At 41.8% G+C, this 25430-nt stretch overlaps 1 protein-coding gene across 1 annotated transcript; it reads right to left on the bottom strand.

The window, feature by feature from the left end:
- On the bottom strand, nt 1-23983 carry gdap1l1 (ganglioside induced differentiation associated protein 1-like 1). Its single transcript, XM_006639402.3, has 6 exons — nt 23480-23983; nt 11627-11819; nt 4885-5058; nt 2120-2214; nt 1152-1266; nt 1-457 (listed from the first exon to the last, which is right to left on the bottom strand). The coding sequence occupies exons 1-6, from the start codon at nt 23657-23659 to the stop codon at nt 114-116; spliced, it is 1101 nt and encodes a 366-aa protein (XP_006639465.1). The 5' UTR covers nt 23660-23983; the 3' UTR covers nt 1-113.
- Between the last annotated feature and the right edge of the window lie 1447 nt (nt 23984-25430).

The following is a 25430-nucleotide window of genomic DNA, read 5'->3' as shown; positions in this document are numbered from 1 at the left end:
TTATTTATTTACGTTTTTTTTATTTTTTGTCGCCGTCGCCAGACATCGTTACAGTTATTAGGCTTGAGACGTCACACAAGTACACAGACTCTAAACACAACAGGAAGCGTTTACTACATGTATTTCTTTTTTAAATACCAATAGGCAAAATATCCCATTCCGCCCAGGGAGCCCATGAGGAAGGAAGCCCCGAAGAAGGAAGGGGGCTTTCTCTTCACCATTCGGAAAGCGTTGGGCAGCACGGCCGACAGCAGGGTGGTGTGGATGTCTCCCAGGACCTTGCGGAAAGCGTAGCGTTTCTGCACGCGCTCAAAGAAAGACTGGAGATTGGGCCGGCTCCCATCCTCCCAGTATTTCTTTGAAAGTCCCAGGAATTTGAGGCGGTGCAGTGTGGAACCCAGTGAGATATCGGCGAGGGTAAAATGTGGCCCACAGAGCCACAGCTCACACTTTTGACCTGCGGGGGAAAATGAAGCACATTGCTCTTATCTGTCTCCCCACATTCCTAAGCGTGTTCTCAGTTGTGTCGTATCAGGCCAGTTAAGATTCCACACCTGAGGAGCAATGTAAAGAAGACGAGCAGGAAAGCGAAAAGAGGGATAAGGGACATTATACAGTATCAGGATATCAGGTGGTCAGACTGACAGTGTCTTCGTTTACTTCAACAAAGTGACAGACAGACACACGTCCCTGAAGTCCCACAAGGAATCCTGTGTGATTCTCTGACACATGTGAAGAACACATCGGTGAGGCGCACACTTTTCCCCTCTTAGCAAACACAGAGATGAGTTTCCTTATTAGATAAAGACATTAGGACACTAAAAGACAACAAAGATGGACACCTGGACATAAAATAACCACTGTTATCCAATGCTTTTGCTGATGTTATTATATAAAGCAATTTACAGGTGTTTCAGATACCTATTTTCTGTGCATACAAATATTAATGCTAATTTTAACAGCTGGGTTCGCTGGAGCATTGTGGGTAAGGTACCTTGCTCATTGAGCCAGTAGCAGTATCCCCACCTGGGATTTTAATCCTCGACTCTAACCCCTACTCCACAGCAGGGACAGAGAAGTACAGACAGACATGAAGCCAGACACAGGCAGTTGAAAAACTACAATAACAAACACTTCAATTAGTAACCAACCTTGATATTCTAGTTTCCTCTTCTCCAGTTCGGCTTCTACTTGATCAAGCACCATGGCGAGCTCACTGAGGATTTTCTTCAGGTAGTTCACGTTGTCATGGTCAAGAATCTTAGCCTAGACACAAAGACAGGAATAAGCGGCAGCCCTGCAATTGCACCTATCACTCCTAGATACTGTCATGCCAGCTGTCAGGGAAAATGCTTGTTTGTTTGAGCTAACAATTCATTTTAAGAAAGGCAGGGAAGTAATGCAAAATTCGGCCTTGTACAATGTCTGCTGTTGTAGAGAAAAGCTTTCCTTTCATGATCAATCTAGTTTTTAATTTCTAATCTTTAATGTCTGCATCAGAGTTCAAAGAAAATAAAGTCCCGAGGGTCTACAGTATATTTTGTGTTTTCAAGAACTTTCACCAGCCTGTAGTAATAAAAACACAATTCTGACCCTTTTTGTGGTCAAGACAGTGAAACGTCTACCACAATTAATTACTGATGCCTTGTATCTCTCTTTCCTCTAAAGAATCTCTTTATAGTTACTGTGCAGTATGGTCATATTCGATCCAGCAGCCTGTGATCATAAAAGACACTGATTGTTCTGGCTTTTCCTAAGAGCCAACAGTTGCTGCACAATTAAGAAGTGCTGCCTTACACACTGCAAAACCCATCAAAATGTCCCCTTTTCGCAGCTCTTATAGTGCAAATTGATTTTTTATAACAGAATTCAATTAATTTCCAATGGATAACAAATTCCATCTTAATTAGAGCACAAAAAGGAGTGCTTTGAATTTAAAAGGAAAAGGTGTTTGAATTTATGAGACTCTCCAAATTGCACAGAAGCAACAAGAGTTTTCCTCAAACTTAATAGCTTGAATTATGTGGGTACAACTGGATGGGCATCTGTGTATTGGTGCCTGCTGCTGCTGTGAAGACTCTACCACATGTCTACAATGGAGGATGAACCATTCCCTTACCATGAGTTTTTTTTGCTTGGATAGATATGGCTCTGTCAACTGAGGCTCCTCGTGGTCCAGCTTCATCAGTTCTGAGGCAGCGTTGGCCAGGTGTCCTGAGCAGAGACAGGGAAACCACTGTGACAAGGATCATGCCCACCTGTTCCTCAGAACACCTGGCTTGCCCTTTCAGAAGCCCCCCTCCTTCCCTGCGGGGGGCTTTGATCAAATACGACAATAATAATAATAATTAATAATAATTGCTTACACTTATATAGCGCTTTTATGGACACTCCACTCAAAGCACTTTACAGGTAATGGGGATCCCCTCCACCACCACCAGTGTGCAGCCCCACCTGGATGAAGCGACGGAAGCCATAGTGCTCCAGAACGCTCACCAAACATCAGCTATGAGTGGGCTGCAGAGCAGAGTAATGAAGCCAATTCATAGAGGGGGATTATTAGGAAGCCATAATTGGTGAGGGCCAATGGGAAATTTGGCCAGGATGCCGGGGTAACACCCCTACTCTTTTCGAGAAATGCCCTGGGATTGTTAATGACCACAGAGAGTCAGGACCTTGGTTTTATGTCTCATCTGAAGGACGGCGCCTGTTTACAGTACAGTGTCCCCGTCACTATACTGGGGCATTAAGACCCCCTGCTGGCCCCTCCCACCTCTAAAGCCATTTCTCCGGTCAGCAAGCCCTGAAAAAGTCATGGACAGAGAAAGAGGACCTGAGTGTAACAATGAGAGACATAAGTGTGGAAGCACATCTGCTGTAAATGAAGAGCTTTGGAAATGATGAAAAATACATTAGATACACAGAGCACTTGAAGGCAGTTGCAGAGAAATCTGAATTGCCCTGGCAGAGCATAATTAGGCTTTTTTGGAGCTTTATTATTATTTTATTTGTTATCGTCCAGAGCTAAGTCCCTGGGAAATGCAAAAGACTTGGCCAGGATCACACTGAAACTGAATTGATCAAGAAACCTGGGTTTCCTGATCATTTCTTTCTATGGAAATTGATAACATTTGTTTAAGGAACACCTCAATTAGACACACCAAGTAGATTTTGCCATGAAGTTACAAAACATACTGCCAACTTTGCATTTTCCTGGAAGGGAAAATTGAAGAAGAAACCATTGCACAGCATTTTTCTGAGGCTGAGCACAAGTAATACATTTTGTATTTTGCACAAGTGCTCGATGCCAGTGAGTGGGTTGTGGGCTCGGTCGACAATTCTGAAGTTGTAAACTTCTGAGAGATCTTTGCTTTAATCCAGTTTATGCTGCATTTGTCGTTGATCAATTAGAAAAAAATGAAATTAGTATGTAACTCAGTCTCTAGCACCAAATAAATTCTAAACAAATAAATAAAAAAGAGACAAGCATATATTATGTAGTATCACATTTTGTCTCGGTGCCTGCTGTCAGACATCTAACTGCAGTAAACAATGGCAGGATTTGGGCATGAGAAGGATATAGAATAATTCATTTAATAAGGAAACAACCTCCATGCACTTAACGTCATGATTTGGTACTGTCTGGTAGGTCAAATACATGTACAGTAGTGTGTCACTGTGTTATCCTTCGGCAGAGGAGGGTGCATTACGATATACTACTTGCCTTCACGATACGATATAGCAGATCCACTGCTGTGAGAACTGTTTTAACTGCTTCTTCCAGTGCAGGGTTGTGGGGCAGCCAGACACAAGCACACTTACACCTACAGTAGGACTCATTTTCCCAGAAACCAATTAACCTATCAGTATGTCTCTGGCCTGTGGGAGAACATGGGGTGGACATATAAACTCCACACAGCAGCCCGGGTCCAGACTTGAACCCAGGGTTCTGCACAGTGAGGCAGCAATGCTACTCACTGCGCCATGGTGCAGCCCTAGTCTTTAAAAACTGCCAGACTTCACATGTAGCTCACAACTACTTTTAGCAGAAAGCCCAGATAGGCAAACGAGTTAACCACAGTAGAGAATTGAACATGTACATGAGAAAGTGTCATTGCGAGTCACTATGTTCTCCGAAATATGATATGCCACTGGAAAAATAAATTAAAGTAAAAAATGTGTTCCTGTCTTATTTTTCATACAATATTATATTTCATCTAGAGTATTCATAGTGGTCGCTGGGAATTCAAAGTAAATGACCTGTCAAAGGTAGCTAAATACAACCTAAACATGATTAGTTGAAGGATTTTACCCCCACAATTCCTTGTTTGAGCAGGTTTGGATGTCCAATTGCCATTTATTCTTTTGCACTTTCAAAGCAATGAACTGGTGCCAAAAATGCCACTGTTTTCTGAATAGCGTATAGTGCATAAACATAAATTTTCCATTTTGGGAAAAAAAGGACAACCCTGAGCCACCACAAAAGACTCCATCGTAAACGACATGCCTTGCGTGCACATTGTGATCGCGCTGCCTACCCAGCCTGCTGACAAGTTCGCAGACTGCTATGGAGTTGTCATAGGAACACAAGACGTGTTGCAACTGAGAGAAGGCCAATGCAGAAGCTCTTCCAGCTGCTGAAATGCACCAGGGTGTGGGCTGCACAGCTTGGCAGGAAAATCCAGACCAACGAGTGTAAAGAACTGGAAGTAGGTGAATTTTGAAAAACTCTCCGAGATTCCTTTGTGACTGGGAATTGACGAGGTCACTCTTCTTTGAGCTTTGGGCCCGGGCAGCAGTGCCTGTTTTCCCACAGGTCGGTCAACACTGAATAGATGCTTCGCAATCGGAAGGCACTGAAGTCTGCAAACTGGCATCACTTACGACGTATTTCAGCAGTGGCGTACTTTGGGATCATGGAGTCGGTGGTCAGCTCTGGGTGCAGGATGCAGCCGTGCGTGTAAGCGTCCATGGGCAGTGTGTCCAGGAGCTCGCGGTACTGCAGGACTCGGGCATTGAGAGGAGATCCAGGCTCGGGGATCAGCTGGGGGACGTTCTCTGAAACCGAAAACAGACACACATACAGTCACGGGATGCACGACAACGTAATTTCTACTTCAGAACAAATACACTGTTTATTTAAAAGATCAAGCTAGTCTAAATAGTTCTTGTGGTTTTACTTCTTAAATTGATTGTATGTAGTATCTGCACCTTCATCAGCATGAAACCAGATGGTGATGTCCAGCACTGCCACTGGGGGATCACAGCTACTGGCACTTCCCAGGCTGAAGCTGGAGATGTCTGGGCTACAGGCTTCAGACTGCGCTCTGTAAGCGGTCCTCTGCAGCTTGAGCCATTCAGGAGTCCATCACTTGTTCCTCTTTTACACCTGTAACCCACACCTCACTTCATGGCAATTGAAGCTGCTCGGCTTGGCGGTGTGTGCAGGGGAGACTAGAAAAAATGACTTCCTATTTCTCTTCACTGCTGTGGCAATGATGGGGTATTTTCTGGTGGCTCACCTAGTAGACTCCTGCCTGCTGTAACCCACACTGTCTCTCACTCAACAATAGTGGCCATATCTGTGCCACAGAACAAGCTCCAGCAGTAGAGAGATGTCCGACCGTCTGCACAGACACCCTTGTCTAAATGCAGAGCAGCAGCTCGTGAGAGACTAGTCAACTTAGAGGGTGCAGCGATGTGAACTGTGGCTGGCAACTGCCTGGCACTTCAACTTCACTGTGTTAAAAGACACCATTTCCCGGACAGTCGTCCGTGAACGATTCACTGCTTATATTCTCATCCACTCCTTTTAGAATATATTCACTTACACTCTTGGAGGAGCTTACTAGTATATAGAATAAGAGAGCATTTACTTCCTTTATACCTAAAATCATTCAATTATTGAACAATAAAAAAAGTGTTTGCAGGCAGGGATCTTCATATTATTGATTTAGACTCTTTACAAGCACATTGTTTTTATTAATCATATGGCCCTGGAAGAGTTCTGATTGAGTGATGTTGTTGAATGTTGTTTTGTATTATGGTAGTGTACCGTGGTTTGTATTGTATTGTTGTCGTACATGTTATATGTTTATGAGCTCTTGAAGTGCAAGACAAATTCCCTTAGGGGCAATAAACGTTAATTCAATTCAATAATTCAATTGTCTTCAGAAGTCGAATGGCAAGGGGGGTATTATGGTGATGTAGGCTGACAAATAATAAGCAGATCTGATTCTGGCAGACAAAAGGTGATGAGTCAGAAATAAAGCATTTAAAACAAAAACGAAAAAAATAACATGTTGTGCCTGTTAAAGCTCTTAGCTGCTTGACTCAATAAAATAATAAGTGAGATAATTATGTAAGTTAAAAAAAATAAATTAGTAGAAATCAGAATTCTTCCTTGAGGTCCGCTTTTTTAGTAGTATTTAATGGTTAACTAATATCAAGTAATCTTGCTTGTGTACCTTAGTAAAACAATTTGTATGCAAAAATAATTGTGTAAGTCAATTTTGGATAAAAGTTTCTGACTTCTGAAGTGATAATGAATTCATAATAAAGTTGTTTACCAGCTAGAATCAACACTTAATCAACACACTCTACACATGCTGACATATATGGTGTTGCACCCATATGGCTGATTTGTGATTAAAAAACAGTGGACATTTCTCATACACTTTACTTTTTTTAAACATTGTGAAGCTATAAGATAAATGTTTCAGAAACTAAAAAATAATTTGAGGTGTGCTGCAAAATGACTTGCAGTATGAGTCACATCCCAAAACCGACTCTGGTCTTCTGCCTTCCTCCAGCTTCCACAAGTGATCTGTGTTTCTGGCAGGAAGGCCCTCATACATCTTCATTCACCTCCAGCGGAAGACCAGAGTCACAGGTGGACACCTACTTCCTTAGGAACCAGGTGTTTTCAGATTGACAAACCTCCAGATTTTCAAATGTACCAGCTCCACAAGATCGATAGTCTGTAGGTCCTGACACCTGCAGAATGATATCTGAAGTAGGGTTTGGGAAATTGCATTTCTAAATATTTTGCAAATAAAAGAAACCAACATAATATGCATTATGTGCTCAAAAAAACTCAGACCCTCTTCATAATAAATGAAACCTTGCAGATCTGACCAAATCTACTAAAGACAGAAGTTAGATCTTTAAGTAGAGATCTTTAGCTCCTTTTATCATCACTTAATGCTAATGGATGCAATTCAGGTATTTCCCAGCCGTATTAGAAATGCAGTTAGGATCCTATAAGTAGATAATGCACAGTCAGTTGAGAAAGCTGACTTCAGTCAGCAGGGATTGCATTTAAGTGTAGTCCCCTGGGTTCAGGTCCATATTTCTTCACAGCTTTGAAAATCATTAGCACAAAATAATATGAAGATTTTTTGTATATATAAATGAAAGACCTTTTTCTGAGATTTGAACGAAGATGGTGACTTTTGGACGATATCCCTAGCCAAGAGTCTAGTTAAAAATTGCTAGGCATCAAGGAGGACACTATTATACTCAATGGAAATGGATTATTGTTCATCCCTGGGTGAAACACATTACATTTCCGTAGTGCCAAATGATTCATTCATCCAACGATTATCAAGACACTGCTTACTCCTGATTTGGGTCTCAGCAAACAAGAGTCTATCAGAAGCACTGGGTGCAAACAGGATTAAACCTGGAAGAGACTCTGGGTTTTGGCGTCTCAGTTGAAAGACACAAAAAGGAACACACATAAGCACGGAGACAACAATTATCCCAGCGAGCACAGTCTTTGTAAGGTAGGAGGAAACATGATAATCGGGCAGCACACAAAACCCACAGAGACCATGCAAACTCCACACAGAAGGCTCCCCAATCTGGAACTGAACCCTGGACACTAGAGCTGTGAAGCAGCAGTTGACTTTTATGAAACCATGTTGGCCTACAATGATGTTCAGCTGACTCTTATGAAAATATTTTGTTTTGTATTCCTTCACAACCGTTGGTTTTCAAGGGTGTTCAGAAATCACAGTGATTAGAACACTACCAAATATTAGCAGCAGTTTATCAATGCCAGCTCTCTGATCTGCTGTGTCAGCTCTCTCTAATCTTACCGATTACAAGTTATTATCCATTCTTAATTTGCTCACTGATGGATTGATGAGGTGTAATAATTAAGACGCAGTCAGCGCTAAGATGGATGGTGAAGACAGACATCATGAAAATGCATTATTCAAAGCTGACAAAAGGACGTGACTTCTTCTAAATGTCTACAGTAAAAATAGTCCTTCGTGGTCCTCTCCAGAAGCATTGATGACTTTACAAAAGTTACTGAACTTTTCTCTTGTTTCTATACCCTCCCAGTGTGGAAGTACTATCTGTGAATTAAACTGTGTTATTCCTACAACCTCTGTACCAAGATTGAGGGATCAACGCACATAGAAGCATCTTCCTAGCAGGAGACTCCACCTGGACTAAGGAGCAATACTGCTCTCACAGCCAGCTCTGCCACGTGTGACTGATGGCTCACAGGGGTCTCTGGCTTGGGGCAGAGCCAGTATCTATCCTCTTGCACTCCCAGGGGTCTCCAGTCAAGTGTGCACCCAGTAACACTCAGAACACTGGTGTCTCTGGACTGCAGACAGGAGCTACAGACAAGGGCCTCTACTCGTTGAGCCATTTGGGACCACTTAGTACATTTCCTTTGGAATTAGTAATAATTTTTTATTACGTACCCACTCAATTTGTTTAATAGTTGGCTCTCAAGCTATGAGTCCTGTAACTGCGGTCAGAACACAAGACTGGATGCGAATGAGAAGAGACCATTCAGCCCGTCTATAATGTCTGGTAATTAACAGCTACAGTAATTAATTAAGGCTAACAGCCTCCTGTTCTTGGCTGGAAACACATTCCACAGAGCTTCCACCCGTGTCCCGTGTCCCGTGTGCAGTGTTTCACATCTCATTCAGAACGCAAACTTGTTCACCGACCTACCAGAACTATTCGTCTTGGATGGTTGAGTATGAGGATCTGGAGGAGAGGTGCGTCTCTCCCTGTGGGCAACCAGCAAGCCACAAGTGTTGCAGTTGTCCTAAAAGTCCAGAACATACAAGCCACGTGGCACCCATCCCATCATACTGTATTTCAACACCTCAGCCAACTGTGTACTTTTATTGGGGAATCTCTGTCAGCCTATGTTATGACCCTGGCTTAACTCACCAATATCCAGGCCACTGAGAGTTCACGCCGTGCTCAGAGTGAACAATTTTCCTGTATGAGATACTCAGGAGCTAATTTTGTAATGTTCAATATTTTATCCCATGACGCAAGAACCTACTAACGTGGGCCAGAATAAAAATCAGGAATGAAGCAACTGGAAACCCCATCTAACACACACTGTATATCTGGGCTTACCCCTTGCTGGCATTTTTATTTCAGATCTGCATAAAATACTATATCACGTCAATGGGCTTTTCTTTAAAATCCATCCATCCATTTTCTAACCACTGTATCCACTACAGTCTCTCCTGCGATCTCCGGCAAGCAATGGACGCAAGGCAGGGCACTTCCTGGACGGGACACCTGTCCATCAGGGGAAAGAAACAGATGCAAACACATACACTCACACAGGGCCAATTTGTTTCAGAAGCCAATTAGCCTACCTATGTCTTTGGACTGTGGGAGGATCCTGGAACATCTGGAGGAATCCCACGTCAACATGGGGAGAACATACAAACTCCACACAGATAACAGCCTGGGACCCCAGCACCATGAGGCAGCAGTGCAAACCCTTATATCTCAATCTTGCGCTCAAAAAATCCCTACCAATTGAATTTATCAGTAGACCGTAAATAAGAGTATTACAGTTCTTGGGTCTCTTATATAAAGAATACCTCTTGTGTAGTATATGGGGCTGGCAATGACTAGCACAAAAGCATGTGGATTCATAACAGACAGGTTAAGGGTTCGAGTCCTTGCTGCAGACACTACTCTACTACCTTGAGCGAGGTACAAGGATCAGAGTTGCTGGGGGCAATCCATGGACTGGTGGTGGACTGGTGTCCCATCTGGGGTGAGATCACATGCTTTCATTATGCTTAAAGCTTACCAGACAACCTGGATGAGCTCTGTTCCAGTGAGCCACTGTGATCTGGTACTGACTTTGTCCTCACCTTTGCCTACATAACGTAATATCTGAAAGACTGCAAATATGCCTAAATTATCAGTGATCCTGGGTTTCCCATTCAATCCATTTAATGTAAGAAACAAAATGAAATGTTAATCAACTGGGGTTGATTACAATAAATAGTTATTCTCCCCATGCAATGGCCACACCAATAAAAATTATTAGAGTTGACAAAACAATTACCTTTAAAGGTAATATGCGTGCTTAATATGCACGAGCATTTTAAAATCCAGCTCAGAGTAAAATTCTTTTGTGCCTGCAGGCACAATGATTTTGTAATCTTGGTAAAGAGAATAACTTCAGAAACCCTTAATCCCCAAATACTTTGTTTAATATACTGGATGTTCAAATCAAATTGGGACAGAAACAAGCCTTTGACCACGTTTTCCGTAGCGCTTAAAACATCAAATCTGGAAATCTGAAGCTAACCTCTACTGAAATCGGAACAATTCAAAGTTTGGCTGTTACTACAAATTGCCCTTTTCAGCTGGGCTTGGTTCACCTGAAATGACTACAGAACAGTAACAAAGGACAGGAATACTAAGGCATGCTTAAGCTACAAACCAAAACCTCTGAGGTCTTCTATAATAGAATACATAGTGTGCCAACACAACAGCAGGCTTGTGATATCACCGTGTAATTTTGTTGACTGTCGACTTTATTAAGCCTCTTGGTGTCAAGGACATCTTTCAATGTCTTAAACATTAGGGTTTTTAAGTTGAAAATAATCATTGCAAAGACTCCTAATTCAAGGTAATTTCTTGGTATATTACTGTCCTTTAGAGTGTAGATGGTCAGGGGATACATAGAGAGCTGTCTCATTTCTTTTCCTCACTCACATATAACAAAAAGAAATGAAAGGGGCATTTGAATATCTAGGAACACATAAAAGTCAATTGTGAATAGTTCTAATAGTTGAAATGAGATCTGCGTTACCTTGCCCAGTCATGAAGTTTTAGTTTGTATTGCAAAGCTGTTAAAGCAGAGCTACCTCTCTCCAGTCAGTTCTTGTCATGAGTTACTTCTTCTACAAGAGGTTCATTAGGCCTGGAAGTGTGTTGGAACATTTTAAGTAAAAAAAGATCAACGTTTCCCCCTATATTTTAGTTTTATGAACAATATCTGCTACACAACACGAATGATTATCTGTAAGGAAAATTAAATTAATAAATAATAATGAACAAAGTCAAATTCAGCACAAGCATTACATTTAAAATAAAAAAAAACAATACTTAAGTGTGAAAATACATCAACAGTTCCTTCTCTGATTCTGCAAAATTGCTATTCAGGAAAGATACTTTTCCAAGTCGACCACATTAAGGCCTGTAAATTACTGATCACTCTTGCCAAGCATAAAACAGTGGTGCTGAAGAACAGATTGCATATACTCATACAAAATGCAGAGAGAAAAAAAAAGAAACGGTAAGACTTTGTTATTTTGAATTTAAATACCTCCCACAAAGTTTTTCTCTAAGTAATCAATAATCTGGTTGTAGTCACTGACAATGGTGTCGCCGTGGATCAAGACGGGCACCTCCTCGCCCAGGTTGAGCCGCATGAACCAGGGCTCCTTGTGCTCGGTCAGGGGCAGGCTCACGTCGCGCTCGTCACACAACAAGCCCTTCTCGTTGATCACCAGACGCACCTGGGGCACAGGGACAAGAGCAGAGTCAACCCGGAGGCCAGAGCACAGACCCAGTAGCGCCCAGAAACCCAGAATCACCACACCTGAACTCCTCGAAACCACTTCCTTTTGCCTTGTTTACAAATACGCTTCTGACGGGATTAGAATTAGCCCCCGCTGTCTTGAAGACAGTCATCATCTACTCCTTCCAGTTACCAGACGCTCTACATCCCGGTTGTCTACTTTTATACAAAGTGACTTACAGCGTGTATGCTATGCAACACGATGCAAACATTGTATAGAGGAGAGGACAACTGCAAAAGCAGAGCAGAAAGAGGTTCAGTGCTTCTCTCATGGTGATGCAGTGAGTCAAGACGAAGGCATAGAAGGGGAAATTGTACAGTGGCGTGGGCATTAATCATGTCAAAAGAATTTTTTTAATCTACTTTTATCCGAGGAGCAGTCACAGTGGCTATCACCCTTTTGTTCTAGCTGGAGTAGAGGGAAGATACTCTTTATTGACCATATACAATTTCTTGAATTAGGAGTTTGTCTTTTCACAGACCCCAGCTTCCATGAGACACACAGACAAGGGGGGAGACGCTTGGGGTCAGAGCGCAGGGTCAGCCATTTATACCAGCGCTCCTGGAGCTGTTGGGGGTTAAGGGCCTTGCTCAGGGGCCCAACGGAGTAGGATTCCTCTGCCGGCTGCGGGATACGATCTGGCAACCTTCCAGCCACAGGCGCAGATCCTTAGCCACAGAGCCACTGCACCGCCCAAGAGCACAAAGAAGCACGAAGGAGATCAGGTGATGACTTAGAAACGATACTGCTGGACACCTTCTACACTTTTTGGTTGAGATGAGATGCTGACGGACGATGGCAGATGAGATCCAGCACTGGAAGGTGGTCAGGGACTGGGCAGTTCTGATTTCTGTACTGTTACAATTCAGCTCCAGCAGGATACAAGTACACAATAGCCCGAAACGTACTAACAAAGTCAACTCAGCAGATTACCCCAGAAAACATGAGCACAAAGCAGAGTAATCAGGATTAGGAACAGGAGACACTTTTTTTACATATAAGGAGCTGGGTACGTGGAATAAGATGCCAAGCCATATTGAAGTAGGGTCCTGGGAATCTTCATGAAAAGGTGGGTAAACCTCGGTAAATGGCCTCCTTTATTTGTATCCTTCACATGTACTTTGTTGCCAACAGAAAACAGGTGTGTTGAAAAACCTATAATTGTATTTAAACCTTCTTTGAAACTGTGGCCATCCAAATTAAGGCAGGCAGAATACAAGGTTACAATTTCATGTGAGGTGAGCAGGTGCCCTCAGAAGCCGACCTCATTTAAAAACACACCACTGCAGTCGAGTATCAGATTATGGATTATTAAGTCATTAAAAATTGAATTGACAGTTCCTATGAGCAGCAGGGTTTTCCACAAGAACTAAATAATTAACCCGCAACAAAAAGATCACATATTTCTGACCTACTTAAGGTTCATGTTACAGACCATCCTAAAATGTAGTCCAAACTGATAAAGTTCGTACACTGCAGGAAGATTTCAAGAGCAATTTGAACTAGAATTTCCTCTTGTATCTATAAGGATTACCTACTACACCTCTACATCCATCCATTTTCAAACTGCTGTATCCAATACAAGCTCACAAGACAACCAGAGCCTAACTCAGCAACTCAGGGGTACAAGGCAGAATGTAACTTCCCAGTATGTCTTTGGACTGTGGGAGAAAACTGGAGCACCTGAAGGAAACCCACCCAAACAAATTCAGTCGTCTCCGAAACCATTTGCACCTTTGATAAAGTTGATCAAAAAAGGCTTTATAACATAAACAACACAGGTACTGAGCTGTATTGTATGCCAGGAAATATGGAAAAACTACATTTTTCATATTGAAATACAATTGCTCGGAGAAAAAAAGTTTTTGTTAATACGTTTTATGCTCAAAAACATAGGCTTTATTGGCACCCCTGAAGTTTATAATAAAATTCAAGAAACGTCAATCTGCATTAACGTTTTAGCTTTCTATGTTCATCTTAGTCTTAAGGAACGATACTGTTACCCTCCATGGCTTCCTGCTTGTGATATAAAAATCCAGAAACAAAGTCAGATTACTTTAGTCATCCGCCACCATGGGGAGAGGCCAAGAACTCTCACATGAAAAAAGACAAAAGGTTGTTGACCTTTATAAATCAGGCAATGGGTAGAAACTTTTAGTAAAAAACTACACATACCACTTACCACTTTTAGGGTAAAAATTAAGGTGTTTAAAATCACTGCAACAGCTGTAAACATGCCTGGTAGAGGATACTAATGTATCTTACCCTTCTGCACAGTGTCACTTGGGAGGCAAAACAATCCAAGGGCCACATGCTGCTGAGTTAACTGGATTCTGGGTAAACTGGCCCTGGTGTAAGTGTGTGTGTGTGCCTGTGTGTGCCCTGTGATGGGACTGGTGTCCCATTCAGGGTGCATTGGATAAAGTACTCAGAACATGGATGAATGTGTATATAGATATAAAACAATAACTACTTTTATATTCAAATGCTAATATGCCAGGGACCTTTAAAATGTAAATGTTGCCAATCTAGGCAGATTAGCTCCAAATGGGTTAATGAAAGCATTAATCATTTCCCTAACACTCATTTTTCAGGTTACATCAAAATCGTATGGCATTCCAAGCCATTAAACTGTGCTTGTGCCTTCATCTTCATAGTAATCTTTCCCTTTGTTGGATTGGCATGTTGTGTCAGATCATGTAAATACAGTAGGCATCAGTTAGTCTCTGGGGAGACCTGTCTTTAAGGTGAAAAGCACTCTACTGAGCTCTTTTTCAACAACACAAAATCAGGCCTTGACAGAATTTACTACTAAACATTTAATCTTGTGGAGTACGACAGAGCAAACCTGAATGATTCTGAAAGATTTAGAAGTCCTTCCTGCAACTATGCCATTATTTATTAGAAATAACACAGTTTAAAAACGTCTCTGTTTTTGCTTCAAAAGACAGATCCTTTTTTCTCCTGAAGGTTTTAAGAAGGAATGGTTTTTCTCAATGTCTGGCATAACAATTTACTTTTTAGTGTTTGTCTTTTTGCATAAACCATCAAATGAATTTACAATTCAGTGCCCTGGGTGTATATTACTTGAATAATACTTTATATTGCGATGACATTTATTTTAAATGTGCATTTTGAGAGAGTGTGTGTCTTTATTATCCCCATGGAGCAATTTGTTTTGCAGCAGTGGACAACAGAAAGAAAACACACACACACAAACAATATACAAACGTGCACAAGACAATCAACTATGGCCACAGATACAGTACAAATGAGGACTTGAACCTGTTTGTTTTTAAACTGGGAAATCTGAATATGCATTCTAAGGAGAATAACTGGACATTGTCTAAAAAAGTGATGTTTGTCTGAAACCAACACACAAGTATTTATTTATAGTAGTTTAAGGAGGTAGCTACGTCAGCATGCGTAGGCTGCAAAGGAACAAGTAAAGGTTTATTCCATGCTGAAAAGAGAGGAAAAGAAAAACAATGTTTAGACTGTGGAGCCTTAAGACTGCATAAAGGAATGCACTTGGAATATACAGTAGGTATGATTTGCCAGACAAAGCCTGTACTGCCATGATATGTCACTATTTAACTTTTCCCAAAATGAGCACCGTAGTATTGGAGAAAGGCAGCACGAGCCCAGTCTATCCTAGTTAGCCACACACGTGGACTAGGAATTAGGATCACTGATCACAATGTACCTTCACACAGTTCAGATTATGATTCAAATAAATAAACTCAATTAATCAAAACAAGTTTTACTTTCAGATATTTTGGCTTATCCTCCTCGAACTAAAAGGACATGAGTACATGTTAAAGATTACAAACAAGGCCATGCCATCGAGCTTATTTGGCTGAGGATCTGAGGATCTCATCTAGCTTTGGTCTGGAAGGAAACCAAGGTGTCACCTTCACCTACTGGTCCACATTTGCTTGTTCAAGGACTCCCTGCCCCCCGTTTGAAATAAATAAATAAAGCCAGCAGCCATATCACCCTGCAACTCACAACTGGCAACCCAGCAGGTGTGAGCCTGGTCAGTACCTGGATGGGAGACCTCCTGGTAAAAACTAAGGCTGCTGCTGGAAGAGGTGTTAGTGAGGCCACCCTACGGTCCATGTGGGTCCAAATCCCCCAGTACAGTGAGGGGAAACTAATACTGTTAACAGGTGCCGTCCTTCAGATGAGATGTAAAACTGAGGTCCTGACTCACTATGGTCATTAAAAATCCCAGGGTGTTTCTCGAAAAAGTAGGGGTGTAACCCTGGCGTCCTGGCCAAATTTCCCATTGGACTTTACCAATCATGGCCTCCTAGTAATCCCCATCTATGAATTGGCTTCATTACTCTGCTCTCCTCCCCACTGATAGCTGGTGTGTAGTGAGAGAACTGGCGCACTATGCCTGCTGTCGCATCATCCAGGTGGGGCTACACACTGCTGGTGGTGGAGGGAGTCCCCATTACCTCTAAAGTGTCCTGAATGGAGGGTCTCGAAAAGCGCTTTATAAATGTAAGCAATTATCATTATTATTAAAAGAACCCCCTCTTCTACCCTGTTGTGCTCGGTCTTAAATGCACCATTGGTAACCAATTTTGTTCTGTGCGTCATGTTTCGTGGATGATCTTGAAGCTGCTCAAAAGCTGTTGCTTTGTCAACATCTCTGAAGATTTTGAATGTCTCTGAGGACATTCAACCTACACCCACTTATGTAAAAATCCTCTTTAAGGGCATTTTAAACATTTTCAAAATTTCTTACATTTTCATTTGCTATTTTCAAAACTTCATGGAGGCTTCTAATCTTATTCTATATTGTCCTTCTTTCAGAGGAGATAGCACCCTTGTTTTCTTAAGTTACTACAAAACCTGAGCAAAGTACTGAAATATCTTGTCAATGTTATCCAACTAGGATAATTTCTTTCTCTGCATACTGGAAATAGGAAAAAAAACACGTTCAATATTTGCTGATATGAAAAAAACTCTTAACATAACTTCAGCTCAAGTTCATACCTGGATACATCTTTTTTCTGTAAAAAATAATATTTTTTATTATCAGTTCCCTTCTCTGCTCAGTAATTCTGAGTTTAATTACAATAGCAGTCAGAATGTATCCTATGTTTGGTTTAAATGTTTTTAAAGACAAAAATGTTCCTTCCTGAGTTTTAACCAATATGCTCCAAGTGATTGAACAGTATAAAGGTGTTGAAAACATGCATATTGTTATCAGCAGGTCTTTAATAAGAGGGACCTGACATTAAGCTTTAAATTTCTGTTTCTCTTCCATTTGATGATTTTATTAATGTCAGCAATTAGGAGCACACCTCCACAGGAGATCTGAGACTGGAATTACCATCATCTCCAAGGTTTTATGTACAAGTAGGAGGTGCAACCAAAATGAACAAGCTCAGCAACAGCCGTTTCATGTACAGTATGTAATGGCAAACAGAATCATGTGCTTGGAGTTGAAAACTCTATGGGAATAGGAATCAGGAACCGGAATGACATGATATGTTCAACCCAACAGCAAGACAGATCACAACAATCATGTCAAAAAGAAATCTGAAACTGTCTGTCCTGGGGTGTGTGAAGGCAAGGCAGTGCAGAACACAACCTTGGGATTCTCTAGCACAGTAGCTACTGACAATATTTTGAGTCCCGAAACACTTTGAAATCAGTCCAAACACAATTAAACAAATTACTTATAATCATATTAATTGTGCATGTTAAAAAAAAAACATTTTGAATGCAGAACTACAATGCCCCATTCTCATTATCATTATCCTCTGCACTAAGACACAAGCTGATAAAACAGATTGCAGCCTGAATCATGTTTGAAGCCTGAATTCAATACAGTAAATATGGAAGGGCAGGCAGTTATTAAATTACATCTGATTTAACCAGTCAGCTGCTATTGTTAGGAATTCCCAGAATGGTACAGTACATTAGCATGGCTGGCACTGAACTGAAGATCACAAAAGAGGGTTTTAACAGAGGTATCCAGTACCATGATGGAAACAGTTTTAGCAGAGACAGAAGAACCACAACTCTCTCAGCTCCCAGACAGATGTCCATGTTTACAACTGTGTGTACAATTCTGCTCACTGAGACACGAGAAAGATATTGCTGCTCTGGAATCAACCCAGAGAACAGCAATCAGCTTTAATCCTTATCAAAGGAAGGTCCCATACTGAATCTTTTTAGTCCTGAACGGAGAAAATCCTGAGAACCTGGTTCAAGGATTCATAAGCCTTAAAAGCATTTTCAAAGTCAGTAACAAAACTCAAACCAGGAGAAACAAGTGAAATTTACATGGAATTATATTTTTTTTTAAGAAAAGAAAGCTCTTCTTTACCCAAAGGGTTACTGTATGTGTCTATGTTGTTGGAGATGATACCCTGGCTTCTTTCAAGAAATGGCTGTAATGTATAAGATGCTTGGATCAATGAGCCAAACCAAAAAGCCAATGAGCTAAATGGACTGAACAACCTTTATTTCTTTGCACCTATTCTTAGGTGTTTATGTCCCTATACTTCATCTGATTCACAAAAGACAGTTCAGTATACATTGTAAAGATCAAATGCTCTTTTTATTAGTTTGTTTGATGGTTAAAGCATACTTATGTATTTGAAGTAGTGTCTTGGAATGAAGTAAAATTCATGTACTGTATGATACTCGTACTTTTTGCCTCAGTTTTAGTCCATGAAAATACGTTTTGGAGAACACAGGGGCAGAATAATTTGAAAGGTTTAGATGTTCATGTTTACAATCTATAGTACCTGACCATGTTGATCTATTTCAGATTACCTACAAAGGCAGCTTAATGCTATAACACACTATAACCACTGCTTGTAAAACCCACAGGCTGAATGAATATGTCTGAATTGACATGTTAGCCTATTCTACTGTTACCGTCAGTGATGCACATGAAGGAAATGGACCAAAAACCTTAGCTTCTTCTGAGGTCACCTACAGTATATTCACCTCCTTGTCCACAGCACAGCACACTGAAGAAAAGGATGATCTGCTATGACTAAGATAGTCTTCAGGGACATTCTAGTTGGCTGGCCACATCCTCTGCTTTGGTCACAAATATGGAACATATTGTAACACATACGGCCTCCATTGCTTGCAAGAGCTGGCTTACCAGCGCGGTGACGTCACCGCCCTTCCCTGTGGATAGCAGGGACTGCAGCTGCCGGGCTGACGGGAGATTTCCCTTTGGCTCAAGAGGCTGGGTCCCTGTTGAGTGACACTGGAGGCCTGGGTTTGAATCCCCGACGGTGGGGGCCGACCTGATGCGGCAGTGGTGAGGGCGCCCACGTGACCCCCGAAGCATTACAATATTCTCCAATAATAATAATAATAAAAAAGCACTGTTTAACTAACAATTAGAAGAATAGGTTGATTGATTCGTTCAGGTAAAGGGCTTTTCACTAGGAGATTTCCACTTAATAACTACGTGTGGTTGATATGCAGCTCACCACCTAGTTTTTGTAAAGTGACTTTGGATTAAAGAGTCTATTAAGTAAGAGCTCTGTATCTTCTGTATAACACTGCATTGTTCTGCAGTCAAGAACGCAAAACAATTGTAAGATCCTCGAAGATGATGAAATGCAACTCCTTAAAAAGGAATGTAGTTACAAAAATAAATACTTCAATGTCCTTCAGCGCCTACCATTGCTTCAGATTTTTTTTTTTATCATGGGCTCGTCACTAAAGGTTTGACGGAAGGGCGGACAAGATTAATATTCCCCATTTTACAGAAAGATTCTTCGAGTAGTGATTTTTGGGGGTTCCAACAGTCGAAGCCATTGCAAAGGGAAGACTTCTCCCACCTAGAGTTACAGACAGTGTGCTGAAGCAAGGGGGACCTTCTGCTTCTCATACGGTCAAGATCTCACAGCTAAGATCACATCCAGTGCACGAGGATTTTAATTTTTGTTTTAAGCCTGAAGAGTTAAGCATCCTCCCCCGTTTAAACAAAATGAAATTCTACACCATTAATCTCGAAATGATGACAGACTGACTCACACTCCAGTAAGTAAGCTATGGATTTTTAACTGAACATAAAAAAACATCTAGTCACCACAGTCAGAGTCACACTCAGGTGGTTGTAATTAAAGAATAATTCTCACAGCTCACCTGTTTTGTTGCCTACGATTTGGCATTTTTAAAACTATGCACTATTGGCAAGCTATTTTCCTCAATATCTATTGAAAACATTTGCCCACTTTGTAACCTATAGATTACTGCATGTCATTAATTCAGAGGATTCTTTGAAAGCAGCCTTAAAGAATAGATACAAAATAGATATAAATAAATCTTTTAATTTCATTGACCTCTTTGGATTGTTTCACTTCTTCTTAACTTATTAGTATGATCGACTGCTGTTCCTCCTGTCTAGATCAAATACCTCAACCTTATTCATGAAAAAGGTTTGGGATTTCTGCAACATTTTACTTTTTTATTCTGAAGACGTACTTACTCTACATTGAGTAAGATTTATATTTTGTGTGGTTTAAAATCATGACAAGAACAGTCTGTCATCCACTGGTGTCTCCTACTTTCAATTGCTCAAATCGGCAGTTTTAAATGGACAGAAAAAGATGAGCGTAGTCTCACAGTCTCAGAGCCGAGCACCAGCCCAGCACACAGGACAGGGAGCCAAAGACGGAGCAGCCAGATTCACCAAAACAGAGCCTGCAGAGATCCTGCCGCTGCTGGTTAAAACCCCAGCCCGTGATCTTAGTCATGTGCAGGGTGTAAAACTGGACAGTAGAGAAAATTGAGATCTTCCAACATTCTTCATGGATCCCATCTTTTTAGACATGAGGTTTTGGTACCAGTCTTTGGGTGAACACTGAATTTCTACATTGCTGCTCTCTTATTAGCTTTGGGGTGGTGTTAGTTCAGCACCACTAACACTGTAGTTAAAGTTATAGCAAATGCAGCAGTTAAATGATCAAGATCCACCTTGTTCTATTTGTTCTTATGTTACCTTTATTTTACATGCTGGACATGGTAATAGTTTGGAACCAAGGCACTAAAATAACAGATGTATTTGACATAATTGGAGATTTTTTAATATTAATCTTTTTGTAGGGCCTTACATTTTACTTCATGTTTTGGCTTCAGTATTAGCTAAGAAACTGAACTTACTGTACATTGATTTGTGGTTGAGATGAGCATGCATTTTTAATTGTGTTGACATTCTCTTGTCCACTTAAACTAGGAGAACTGGGAACTAAATGGTGTGTTTAGTTCTGAGAATGTCTGTATTACAAGAACATAAGGTTATAAATCGGCTCATCTAGCTCATTTGGTTGCCAGCAGTGGAGCAATCCAAGAACCTCATCACTTCTTGAAAGAAGCCAGGCTACCAGCTTCAACAACATGGCTGGCTGGTTTGTTCCAAACCCCCACATCCCTTTGTGTAAAGAACCACCACCTGTTTTCAGTGTTAAATGGACTTCCCAGTGGCTTCCACCTTTGTCCTCTTATTGGTTTATGAACTTTAAACATGAATTAGAAGATACAATGCTTTGGGCTTTTCTTTTAAAGGTCATAATAATGCAACCTTTAGTCACTAGTGTAAGTGTTTGATTGGCTGGCAATAACTGCAGAAATTATTTTCATACAATCCATCCATTTTCAAGTGCTTTATCCAATACAGGGTTGCAGGGGAGCTGGAGCCTATCCCAGCAAGCAATGGGTGCAAGGCAGGGTACACCCTGGATGGGACACCAGTCCATCACAGAGCAAGACACACAAACACATACAGTACACACACACACTCACACAGCGATAATTTCCCATAAGCCTATTAATCTACCAGTAAGCCTTTGGACTGTGGGAGGAAACACTCACAGACATGGGAAAAAGAACATGCAAACTCCACACAGATAGCACCTCAGAAATTGAACCCAGTCCCTCAGTGACGCAATGCACCAATGCTAACCACTGTGCCAACATGCTGCCCTCTTTCCTTTCAATGAACATTGAATTGACCTACAGTATAGATGGCTACATTTAGAAAAATAAGAAATATTACGGTATATTATGCAGAGCTTGTTTCAGATTGTCTGCAGCTTGAGATGAAAAAGGAAACAGATACAATTCCATGCCAAGTCATGTCTGTGCCTTGTGGCAAAGAGAAGGAACTGTATATTTATGACAAGTGATAATTTTAGACAGAAATGTCTACATTTTCAAACAGCCTGCAGTGGAGAAATTTAATATCCTTACAGGAACTGTAGATGGTCTGTAACTGCAATTCCTCCCCAGGTCCAGGTAATATTAAATTATGTGGTATCTGCCACAATGAAAGACTCACTCTTCAGCAGCAGTGATACTAATTAAAAACGTTTGTCTTATGACAAAGGCAAACAACCACTTAAAACACTCTTATCTTCTGTCAAGTCCCCACAATTTACACCAAAGTACCTCCTGGATAAAGTGGTAGAGTAAGTCCTTTGATTCAAAGCTTGAACAGTTGATGAAACTTAAAAATCTTAACTTGAAAACAGCGGGTATAAAAACATTTTTTGTGCTGGAATTAATAAAGTACTACAGTATGTACAGTACCTGCGACTGAGCAGGTTGTCAGGATTCCAGGAATCCAACACAAGCTGTTAGTCAGCGTTTGGACGAACATTACAAAGCTGCATTTCTTGAAAGTTGGACCAGACCTAACTGCCTTGTGCTGAAATTATTATTATTATTGAGCTGGCTGGTTAATAAGGTTCAAAATGCTGCATCTATTTGTTACGTACAGTACAACACGATTACAAACACACAACAGAGGACACGTCGAAATACAGCATAAGCAAGACGTATCTGTGACATTTAGCCGGCCCTGCGGATAACGAAAAATATGACGGGGGACTTCCATTCATCGCTATCTTTTAAAATGTTCAGGTAAAAAAAAGCGTTTCTTTGACAGTCACTTGTAGGGGTTTGCCGGTGACAAAAAGCCGGCTTCAGGTTGCAAGCCGAGCAACAATTAGGAAGCGCTCGCCATGCTTTTCCTTTTCAGTGGCCAAGTTTGAAGTGGTCTGATTATCTGTGCTCATATGCTAGTCTTACCGATCCAGATTAATGCAATTTTAATGAAAATCAACCACTGGTCGCGGCTGTTCTGCGATGTAACGGTGCTTCAAATACGGATGCAGCACTGGTCGCTAGCTACTCCACGTACCTATTCCCAATGAATTATTTATGCCATAAAGTCACGTTTGAGGAGCAGTACAAAATGCACATCTAGGGCGTAGTTCCTTCGGGAATAAACAGTGCAGGATTTCCAAACACAATGAAGAATGCATTCCAGTGTTTGAATCCTTGAGATGCCTTTGGAATATCTGGAACAATATTGATCACGACCTTAGAGCTACGGATATTTTATACACATGCTGCAGTGATCAGCGCATCTACAGATCAACGGATGCCGGCAGAATGACGTTACCAGGTGTGCCGTAATTGTACGCCTTCGGTAAAATGAAACACACACATGTGAAAACTGGTCATCCCAGTTTCCATGACTGCCTAGTTGGAAATTTCCATGGCAAACACGAAAACACAACAATGCCACACGGCTTTACCTTTTGCGAGTTGAAAGACTGCGTCCAGTGGTACAAAACGAGCCTGTTTTTCGAGGTGGGCTTGCAGTCTAACGCTGCTTCCTGACTTTCCTCACCATCCGCGATCTTGCCGTCTTCGTCTATGGCTGAAATTGGCCACCAGCTACAGTTAGTAGGGGTAACATTGTTGGAAGACGCCATGACAGAGTGTTCGTGTGGATGTGTGGGGAGCGTAGGAGAGAGAAAAGAGCGAGAGAGAGAGGGGGGGAGACAAGAGACGGAGACAGAGAGGGAGAGAGAAAGAGAGCGCAGGGAACTTCAGCACCACGAACAGAGCATCATCGAGTCGGCTGGCCGGCTGGGGACAGCAGCATCGCAGGAAGCCGAGCAAGTTCAGCGAGGCTGTGCCGCGTCAACGTCCCGAAAGCCGTGAAAACGATCAGCGTCACATCCCTGCCAAAGCCCAGGTTCGCCACAGCACCGTGGAAAACATCAAATCAATTCTGTGTGTATTACATCACAGCGACCCCGCACAGTGCATGCGCAGAGAAACCCCTCTTTGTATCGACATGCTGTGGGCTGTACCTTGGCGGAGGGGACAAGGTCATCCTTCGTAGAAAGGAGTCTCTGCTCTCCAGTCATGATAAGGCATAGGCGTATGCTGTCTAACCGTGCGCAGATTATTTATGCTTAAAAATAACCCACGTATCATACATTATATACAGTAGTGAAAAACACTATGTCCGATCCATATACATAAGAAATACACACATGCACACGAACGTCACACTCCGTTATCCAAGATATGTTGCCAGGGGCTTCTAAATACGGGTTGCGTTTTCTATCGGTATATGTTCTGCACAAAACGTAAAGCCCTTCAGAACAACCTGTATGGGACTTGGGGAGACGGACTGGCGACCTCTGCCTTTCACTCCTCTCTCTCCTCCCTGTCTCTCTTGGCTGTCTGCTTCGGCCCATCGTATCAGTCAGCTCAAAACAGGGCGCTGAGTGACGGCGGTGTGAGCCAGACCGCACAAGGAGGCACGGAGCCAAACCCCAGACGGGTTTCTCTCGTTTGGTTTGGGAGATCCAGTCTGGACTCCAGCATCAGATCTACATCTCAACAAAAGGATTTCTTCTTCAAGGAAGAAGTAAGGCTGTAGACACTGGGATCCTCACGCACGTCTGGGACAGCTGCCATACTTCAGGGAAGGAAAAAATGAGTGAAGTTACTTTGTTGTGTACATTTGTTTTTTGCCTTTTAGCAAAATAAAAGTAAGCTGTCGTCGCACTCACCTCTGGTTCAAGCCTAATTATTGGGGTTGAATAAACAAGATTTCCACAACAGGACACAGCAGTGGGTTAAGGCATTAACTTGCCACACCAGAATGAATGTCCCTGACATGCTTTGCACACAGTGAAGATAACTATACTGTTCATAACATAACATCACATCACTTTTTTAGCCCTATACAATTTCTTGCATCAGGAATTTGTCTTTTCGTATACCCCCAGCTTGCTCTCCATGAGACACACAGACACACAGACTGGGAGAGGAGCCTGGGGTCAGAGCGCAGGGACAGCTATTGTACAGCGCCCCAGGAGCAGTTGGAGTTAAGGGCCTTGCTCAGGGGCCCAACGGAGTAGGATTCCTCTTCTGGCAGCTGGATTTGAACCGGCAACCTTCCAGCCACAGACGCAGATCCTTAGCCACAGAACCAAAATTCCTGTCCTCCTCTCCTCTCACAGTCCAAAAAGGGTGATTGCTGCACTGAACCATAAATACTGGAGAACATACAATAAGTGGAAACTACTGGGAGGTGCATCTAGCACTGAGGGTAGAAGGTTCATCTTAACACAAAGGGTTGTGGGAGTGTGCGACAAGCTTCCCGGACATGTTGTCGAATCAGATACCCTGACTTTTTTCAAGAAATGGCTGGATGAGATCTTTGGGTCACTTGACAGTACATTT

This window comes from Lepisosteus oculatus, chromosome 16 (genome assembly GCF_040954835.1).
Source record: "Lepisosteus oculatus isolate fLepOcu1 chromosome 16, fLepOcu1.hap2, whole genome shotgun sequence".
NCBI classification, from domain to species: Eukaryota; Metazoa; Chordata; class Actinopteri; order Semionotiformes; family Lepisosteidae; genus Lepisosteus; species Lepisosteus oculatus.
This window is presented reverse-complemented; position numbering and strand designations above follow the sequence as displayed.

Bases quoted from the DNA above. Each gene is read 5' to 3' on its own strand.
- gdap1l1 (XM_006639402.3), bottom strand. From the start codon at position 23,659: ATGGCGTCTTCCAACAATGTTACCCCTACTAACTGTAGCTGGTGGCCA. The intron at 11,820-23,479 runs GTAAAGCCGTGT...CCTGTGCCCCAG, and splicing joins AGTCTTTCAACTCGCAAAAG to GTGCGTCTGGTGATCAACGA. The intron at 458-1,151 runs GTTGGTTACTAA...TTTCCCCCGCAG, and splicing joins GAGGAAACTAGAATATCAAG to GTCAAAAGTGTGAGCTGTGG.